The sequence below is a fragment of the Nothobranchius furzeri genome, chromosome 2, assembly GCF_043380555.1.
Source record: "Nothobranchius furzeri strain GRZ-AD chromosome 2, NfurGRZ-RIMD1, whole genome shotgun sequence".
Taxonomy (NCBI): domain Eukaryota; kingdom Metazoa; phylum Chordata; class Actinopteri; order Cyprinodontiformes; family Nothobranchiidae; genus Nothobranchius; species Nothobranchius furzeri.
Window position 1 is genome coordinate 92,067,819 of NC_091742.1, and position 9,300 is coordinate 92,077,118.

At 41.9% G+C, this 9,300-nt stretch overlaps 1 protein-coding gene across 1 annotated transcript; it reads left to right on the forward strand.

Annotated features, from left to right (window-relative positions):
* Positions 1–2,291: 2,291 nt before the first annotated feature.
* LOC129154824 (zinc finger protein 84-like) lies at positions 2,292–7,772 on the forward strand. The gene is made up of 3 exons (XM_054735061.2): positions 2,292–2,567; positions 2,710–2,822; positions 5,040–7,772. The coding sequence occupies exon 3, from the start codon at positions 5,159–5,161 to the stop codon at positions 6,833–6,835; it is 1,677 nt and encodes a 558-aa protein (XP_054591036.2). The 5' UTR covers positions 2,292–2,567; positions 2,710–2,822; positions 5,040–5,158; the 3' UTR covers positions 6,836–7,772.
* Positions 7,773–9,300: the final 1,528 nt, after the last annotated feature.

A 9,300-nucleotide genomic window follows, 5' to 3' on the forward strand; every position in this document is an offset into this window, starting at 1 on the left:
GGGGGGCCCCCTAGCCCTGACCGCTGGCACCCCTCTGTTAAAGCCACAATATTCTTATTACCAACATGTGGCCGCAGACGGGATTGGACATGCACAATTCTCGTTACCATAATTCCTGAACCGTTCAAGATATCATTAAAATTCCAAAAGTGCTGAAAAGATTAAAAATGGGGCTTTTCGTGCATATACAATACATTACGGTAGCCACCGGGAGTCCTTGTCTTGAGCGCAACGAATCACAACACAGATTCAGAGACGTGCTGAGTTTGTCATTCAAAATGCTCCGTTTTATAACTTTTGAATGGCTGATCAGATTCAAATAATTCCAACGGTTCCTAAAGTACATAAAAGCCGCTTTCCAACGATCTATAGCAAGAAGCAATCAGAGTTAGGGAAAATATCGCTACGAGGGGAAATCCTGCTGTACAGCCTGATTGAAACGGAGCGCAGCGCCGCGGTGAATGCGGATAACGGAACAGGGAAGCTAATCAGCATAAAAACCAGCATGAAATTATGGAAATGCCTCAAAGAAAATCAGCACGATCTGTTAGGTCTCCCAGAAGGCTTATATCTGAAGACAGTGACCACGAAGAAGGACAGATCTCCAGTGAACCAGGATATGAACGTTTGTTCAGTCTTTATTTTTTCATTCGAACAACCCTCAACTATTTGCTAATTGTAAGATTCAGCATAATTCCAGCATTATTTATCTTTTTACCATAAATGATTATTTTTGCTAAAACAAAAGTTTTTGGTATGGCAGTGCACCGAGTGCAAGAGAAGCACCCCATGGCAGTGTGAGGTGTGCAGGACTCTGCCTGCAGCTGGAGAGAAACTGCTTCAAGGTCTACCACATCAAATAAAAATGTCTGAAAGTTTACAAAAATAAATGGTCTTAAAAACTGCTAAAAAAAGATACCAAGGTTCAAACTTTTTTAAGGTTAAATGCATTTCAGTTCAAAGTTTAAATTGTTCATTCCAAATTGTTCTCCCAGTAATTTTGAAGTTCCTGTTCAGTAATAAATGTAAAAAATTCTAATCCGTTATTTGCTTTTTTCACTTTTAAGCTGATTTTTTAAAGGCTTTAATAGAAATAAATTATAAATACAAACCATACACTAAAAGCTGAGGCTGTTCTGAAAAAAGAAGAGTAACACACACTTTGCGCATTTTATTACAATTTTACAGCCATAAGATTAAAAAATACCAGGCGGCCCTGTTATAATTATGGTCATAAGAGGGTTATTAAGACGGCGAAGCACAAACAGGAAGTGATTGGTAGTCATTCCACTCCAATCCAGTTGGTGGCGGTAATGCACCAAATTGTTGTTTGCCAAGTGCCATAAGACCACAAATAATAAGAAAAAGAGAGGCAGGGGCGTTCCTAACAAACCCAAAGCGATAGTCAAAACATGAAGCATGACATGGAGTTATCCTAGTGGCTCCAATAAGAGAAAGAAGCAGCTTGCTTCATAAAAGCTTTTATCTTCACTTCTGAAAGTGACGTTGTTTTTCGGTGTAAACATCAAAAGGAAGCAGAAAGGAAAGACAATAGAAAATGTTTAAAGGGAGGAAAACATAGACCAAAATGGAAAATAGAAAAAAAATAACTAAGGCTAAAGCATGGGAGCACTGACAGGAAGAAGAAAGCAGAGCAAATATTGAAGGCACTCAAAGGGAGAGAAAGGCAGGAAAAAAGGAGGACTAATAAAAAGTGAAAATAACTCATGTCAGAAGAGGGGAGAGTTTTGCAAATCCAGTTAAAGGTAAGATTAGTGTAAGGGGCCCCATGTCTGTGTTCACCTTGGGCCCCCAAATTGCTAAATCCGCCCCTGCACCTGAGCTACTGCTGCCCCAGAATGTGTGTGTGTGTGTGTGTGTGTGTGTGTGTGTGTGTGTGTGTGTGTGTGTGTGTGTGTGTGTGTGTGTGTGTGTGTGTGTGTGTGTGTGTGTGTGTGTGAAATATATTGAACCAGATGAGTCGGTAGGGAACTCATTCTCATTTACAGCAACGATCTGGCCAAGAGGCAGCAGCAACAGACACATAATTAGCTTTACATCAAAGAAAAACAGATGAGATAAAGACAAGCAAGATTAAAATAAAAATTAAGTGAATAACAATAATTATTAAGACAGGTGTAAAATTAACTTGTCTTTACTTTATGTAATTGTTTGGGGAAGTTATCACAGTCTACAGTTTATGTGTTTATTAGTCCCATTCTGAACACACAGGTGTGTTTTATTCTGCTCCAGCAGGTGGCGGTAGTGCACCTTTACGCTGGTCATTGACCACCGGAAAAAGCAGAAACCGGAAGCTGCTAGCAGAGCTAGCTTGTTGTTCTGGTGTGTGAGGAGAATTTTTGAGGCTCTGCAGTAAAAATGTCTTCACTTCAGTCTCTGGGAGAGTTGATCAGCTAAAGCGACTAACTGCTGCTGCTGCAGAAATCTTCTCACCAGGCTGTGGAAACTTTCTTCTCCTCCTCAACAACTTGGTGGAGTTCTTTCCAGAACCGGAGAAGATATTCTGCGGTCTTCGTGACGATCGGAGCTCCAGAATCAGGTTGTGGGTGAGAAAAGCTTTTCTCTAGACTTCCTGCCCTCTGGATCTGCTGCTGTTCCTTTGGCCAGAACCAAAGCGTTGGATCTTTAATCTCCTGCGTTGTTCTGAAGCAGCATCTTAATCAGCTCTCCTGCTTTGTTTCTTTGCAGCTGTTAGCTAAACACGGCTAAAGAAAACCTGCTACCACTTCAGGATCATCCATCAGCTGGGACTGATTCATCGTGTGTTCTTCACCACCTGGACCTGGACAGCATGGACACAGGTAGGGCTGCCACCTTTCAGATATGTAAATAAGTAAATGAGTTGGAGAAGTGGTTTTTCTCTTAGACAGATGTGTTATTCACACAGGTGGGAAACATCTGTAAAAACCAGATCTGGTGCAGGAAAATAGCTGAACAGGGAGTGGGGACACACTTTGCCTTCTGCTGTTGTAAATGATAATAATAATAGTAATACATCAATCTTATATAGCGCTTGTTAGGTCACTCAAAGACGCGTCACAAAAAATGTAATAAACACATAATAAAACAAAATGAAACATAGTAAACAGACTGGGGGATGCTGGGTTGATCTTAAAGAGCAAATAGCAGGTAAAATTTTTTTTTCTAATTCATATAAAATGCTGTCCAAAAATACAATTTGAAATGCTTATTGTGGATATTTGGTTTTAAAACAGCAGTTTTCTAGTAAAAAGTGTGCTTTCTCAGCAAAGCTTCTAAAAAGGCTCTTTTATCTAAATGTGAACCTCTGACGTAACCAAAGGGAGTTAGAAGCTAGGCGCTGCCTCAGCTCCGTGTGGAGAGGCTAGTTTTAGGGTAGAGAGGTCATGCTATCGAGTCAGTGTGTGTGTTTACTCGTGTTGGATTGTCTTCATGTTGATAAACTATAGTGTGTGAAGGCTGTACCAACTCCAGCCTGTCTGGACGAGTCCTCCCCACATCGGTCGGTACCAGGACAGGGAGGTCAGCGCTGGACCCCGGAGATCCGTGGCGAGGTTTAAAAAATTAAATGCGGATTTCTGGAGCTCAGATCACCGTCAGAACCAGGTCAGAACCGACCACCAGAAGAGACGTGTGGCTCAGTGGGCCAGTCTAGCTGGTTTATGGGTTAAAACCGGATCAGAACCACCGCCTGGACCACCAGGAGAGGATGCGCAGCTTTTAAAAATACCAACTCGACTGGCTCTCTGGTGTTTGGGTGGGATCCAGCACACAGGAGTGTGAGCTGGACAGGAATAATGGTCCCTCTCTTCCACAGCACCAGCATCACAGCAAGCTCTGCCACTGTTGAAGCCCTGTTCAAAAATGTGAAAAGTTGGATTTTCCAACATGACAACCTGCCTGTTAGAGTTGATCGCTTCATTGCTCGTCATCTTTTCTTCGTGGAGGGAAATATGCGGATTTGTTCTGCAAAAGAACAAAATAAAGATGAGGCTACAATGAGCCCAGTGACAGCAACAGAAGACAATCCCTCCTCCAGGACTTCCCACAGAGCAGAAGACAAGATAAAAATGGAAACTCAACATTTGGTGGAATCTGGTTGTGCCACAAACATTCCTACAACAGATGAAGATGAGGTTGAAAACTGGAGGGATCTCGCAGTTCCTCCCAAAACCCAACGACCTCCCTCCCCTGTCCAAATGGAGTTGACGGGCGCTGCTTATCATGGCTGCATGCACTGATGTGAGGAGAGTCCCCAACCCTACCTCCCCACCTACTGGACACTTATGTTGTGTAATGTCTGAAGTCTGTTGCATTTCTGTCTGAGGTGTTTTTTGCATGGCAAAGCTGCCCTCCCTGTGGAGGGTAACTCTGGTGTGCCTTTTTTTCCTCCACCTGACCCAATCCTCATGTAAACCCTCTGATCTCTATTAAGGTAGCGCGACTCGGGTTGCGAATGACCACAGTCACCAGTTCTTGTCATGTGTCTATGCCTATGTATGTATGTCTGATCTCAGAATTGTGTATACTGAAACTCTAATTTCCCTCTGGGATTAATAAAGTATCATTGAGTTGAATTGAATTAAATGTCCTCACAATTTTAACATGTCCCCATGTTAGATGTGAAAAGTCAAAATATGTCCTCACAGCATTCATAAGATATGCGAACGTGTGCACACACACACACACACACACACACACACACACACACACACACACACACACACACACATTATTCCCAGGCTATAAGGGTAAACTGTCTAGTCAGCATGCAGCTCAGTAATTTAATGTCCTAGTCGAGTGGGTGGGGAAAATAGACCTTTATATAATAGGCGTGAATATCCGTCTTTTATTTAGCGTTTGTCAGGGCTCCTGAGACATTTAAGGCTCATATGATTTATAGAGGCTCAACATTCAGTTTCCAGTTGTAAATACATTTCATTCTACTGTCTGTTTAAAGAAATAATACAAATGTTATATGTGTGAAAACAAAGTTACAGCTGTCTGTAAATCACAATATGTTTCTGTGTTTCCTTCAGGTTTTCAACAGGTGGTTCTGGTTAAATAAGAAGCTTCAGAAGAACTGAGTGCTCGTGTCAACCACCAGCACCTAGATTTCCTCCACAAAAAGGAGGAACAGGAGAAACTCTGGTCTAATATGGAGGGAGAGCAACTCCATTTGAATAAGGAGACTGATGCTGCCAGGTTTCAATCCCTTAGCCATAAAACACATTTAAACAAACACACGAGAGTCCACACAAAACAGAAAAATTTTGCCTGTGAGCACTGTGGACAAAGATTTCACCAAAAGACCAATTTCAACAGACACATGAGTGTCCACACAGGACAGAAGCCTTTTGCATGTGAGCTCTGTGAAAAGAGATTTATCCAAAAGTCAAATTTAAACAGTCACATGAGAGTCCACACAGGACAGAAGCCTTTTGCATGTGACCTCTGTGGAAAAAGATTTAGCCAAAAGTCAACTTTAAACAGACACATGAGAGTCCACACAGGACAGAAGCCTTTTGTTTGTGAGCTCTGTGAAAAGAGATTTAGCCGAATGCCAACTTTAAAAAGTCACATGAGAGTCCACACAGGACAGAAGCCTTTTCCGTGTGACCTCTGTGGAGGAAGATTTAGCCTGAAGTCAACTTTAAACCGTCACATGAGAGTCCACACAAGACAGAAGCCTTTTGTCTGTGAGCTCTGCGGAAAAAGATTTAGCGGAAAGTCAACCTTAAACAGTCACATGAGCGTCCACACAGGACAGAAGCCTTTCGCCTGTGAGCTCTGTGTAAAAAGATTTAGCCAAAAGTCAACTTTAAACAGTCACATGAGAGTCCACACAGGACAGAAGCCTTTTCCGTGTGACCTCTGTGGAAGAAGATTTAGCCTGAAGTCAACTTTAAACAGTCACATGAGAGTCCACACAGGACAGAAGCCTTTTCCGTGTGACCTCTGTGGAGAAAGATTTAGCCTGAAGTCAACTTTAAACCGTCACATGAGAGTCCACACAAGACAGAAGCCTTTTGTCTGTGAGCTCTGCGGAAAAAGATTTAGCGGAAAGTCAACCTTAAACAGTCACATGAGAGTCCACACAGGACAGAAGCCTTTTGCCTGTGAGCTCTGTGAAAAGAGATTTAGCCTAAATGCCCATTTAAATAGTCACATGAGTGTCCACACAGGACAGAAGCCTTTTGTTTGTGAGCTCTGTGAAAAGAGATTTAGCCTAAAGTCAACTTTAAATAGTCACATGAGTATCCACACAGGACAGAAGCCTTTTGCATGTGAGCTCTGTGAAAAGAGATTTATCCAAAAGTCAAATTTAAACAGTCACATGAGAGTCCACACAGGACAGAAGCCTTTTGCATGTGACCTCTGTTCAAAAAGATTTAGCCAAAAGTCAACTTTAAACAGACACATGAGAGTCCACACAGGACAGAAGCCTTTTGTTTGTGAGCTCTGTGAAAAGAGATTTAGCCGAATGCCAACTTTAAAAAGTCACATGAGAGTCCACACAGGACAGAAGCCTTTTCCGTGTGACCTCTGTGGAGGAAGATTTAGCCTGAAGTCAACTTTAAACCGTCACATGAGAGTCCACACAGGACAGAAGCCTTTTGCATGTGACCTCTGTTCAAAAAGATTTAGCCAAAAGTCAACTTTAAACAGACACATGAGAGTCCACACAGGACAGAAGCCTTTTGTTTGTGAGCTCTGTGAAAAGAGATTTAGCCGAATGCCAACTTTAAAAAGTCACATGAGAGTCCACACAGGACAGAAGCCTGTGGGGAAAAAAATTGGCCACAAGACAGCTTTAAATAATCACATGAGTTAGGGGTTGGCAATATAAACAATATAAGGTAGAAACGATATAAAATTGGGTAATGATAAGTTTTTGGCTCTACCGCGATATCACCATAACACATGATGTCACTAAGATGTGCACCCGTGCCGACATTGGAACAACAGAATGGCAGTGACTGCAAGCATGTAGCGGGAGGAGGAGGAGCATTCTACACTTTTTGGACGTCTTTATTCTGCTGCAATATATTTTCCATAAGAGGATTTTTTAAAGCATGTCATTCTGACATATATAAACAAAGGAAAAAATATATCGCAGTATATATCGTAATCGCACATGCTTCAGATATATCGCAATATAGATTTGAGGCCATATCGCCAGCCCTAACATGAGTGTCCACAAATGACAGAAGCCTTTTGCTTGTGAGCTCTGTAGACAAAGATTTAGCCAAAAGAAAACTTTAAACAATCATCTAAGCATCCACTAGGGCTGAATGATCTATTGCAGGGGTCTCCAACCTTTTTTGGCCTGTGAGCTACTTTTACACAATGAAAGTACAGCAGAGTTACTGCCATATGATTTATTTACATTGATGTGTGAATGTGCTTATGTTAAACATGCTATACTTACTATATTAACATGCATTGTATTCACAAGTTGATTTCTCTGTATTTCAGTACATCAGTATATATTTTTAAGTATAAGTAAACTAGTGACATTCTGAAAACCAAATTAAACCAAACATATTTAGTTTTTTAAACTAATCAAATACTTTCAGATAATGAGTAACAAATCTACTTCATGTGAATGTTTTGGTAATTTTTTTTAGAAGGTTAGTAACAACTTTTTGAGCACACAGGAACCGCTAACCTGTAAAGCTGATGATATTTGATATAAAATACAAGCTAAATGTGATGAAAACACAAAATTGTAAATAGTCTGAATTGAAGTAAAACATGTAAAATCACAAGATTTGTTCCTGCTCTCCTGATTTATTGAATTTTTATGGGTTTTTTGTTACGTTTATTGCTGACAATGTTAAGGTTGGAGGATACTTTTTTTCTGCATCTTGTAGGTCAGTGATCCGCAAATGGTGGCCCGTGGGCCGGACCCTCTCTTTGCCCCCCCCCCCGATGGCCGACGGCCGACCGGGAGGTGTAGGATAGATAGAGCTGAGGAAAATACTCAAATAATTAATGCATCAAGTTGTGGGCATAAACGATTCTGCATCATAGAAGAGTACCATAGTCAATTATAGTGGAATGTAGTTTTGTTATTTTAATGGCAGCACCAGATCCTGAAAAAATGTCCCAGTGAGGAGATGTTTACCCATAATGCACTGCATCACAACCGTCTGATCCCAGCTGTCAGCACGGTGGTGGAGGGCTGATGGTCTGGGCTGGTTCCGACCCAACTGGACTCATTAAGTTCACCATGAACTCCTCTAGAGACCAATGTCTTCTAGAGTCTAACGTGAGAACATCTGTCTGACAGCTGGAGATGGGATCAAACCGGGTCATGAAGCAGAACCATGATCCAGAACACGGCAGCAGATCTACAACAGAATCAGGATGTTGCAGTGGTCCAGTCAGAGTCCAGACTAGAACCAGACTGAGTGGTGGGACCTTCAGAGAGCTGAAGGTTTGCTAATGTCAAGAAGAGTGGACCAGAACTCCTCCAGGACCATGAAGAGGTCCAACAAAAGATGATTCCTGAGTTCCTGAAGGAGGTTCTACAAGCTGTAGGAGCTCCAGTCTTTGTTCTGCTTTTGTTTCTGAATTCAGTCCAACTGTGGAGAACCCAAAGGTACCAGAACCATCTGATGGTGATGCTGGTTCCTCATGATTACCAGTCTCAGTCAGACTCAGGCCTCCAGTAATCTCTTGTTTCCATCTGAACTCTTAAAATAAATATTATGGGATGTCTGTGAAGGTTCTCAGTCATCCAGGTCATTGTAGTCTAAGGAGCTTTGAAATTGGCTGCCTCAACGCCCACGCATATCCTGGGCCATCTGACCTCAGGAATTCACATGATAGGGTGGGTCCAGGCTTCACAATGAGCTCACCTGAAACTGGCTGAATAGGACCCACACCCACCCTCACACCTTGGCTCATGTGTTTATGTAGAAGATCATCAGGGGGTCTTTTGTTCCCTCTTCGGGGGGAAACTCCCACTGGGTTTGAATCTGGGACTCTCCACCATTTGACCTTAGAACTGAAGAAGCCTCTCGGATGAGAGGTGAAACGTCTTCAAGCAACTCAAAGAAGTCCAGACGCTTTTCTTTCAAAGCTCCTTAGAATATTATGGGATGTTCGCTGACAAAAGTCTTGAGTCACACTGAAATAAAACTAGAAAGTCAGATTTTGGGTCATTAGTCAATAATTCTGGAGACGTTTAATCCAGCAGAAACCCAGAGGTCTCAGTAGCAGCTGGAGTTAGATAACAGGCGGTAGTTTTTATTTACATTTAGAAAATAACCGTTTCATTCAGACGGGTTT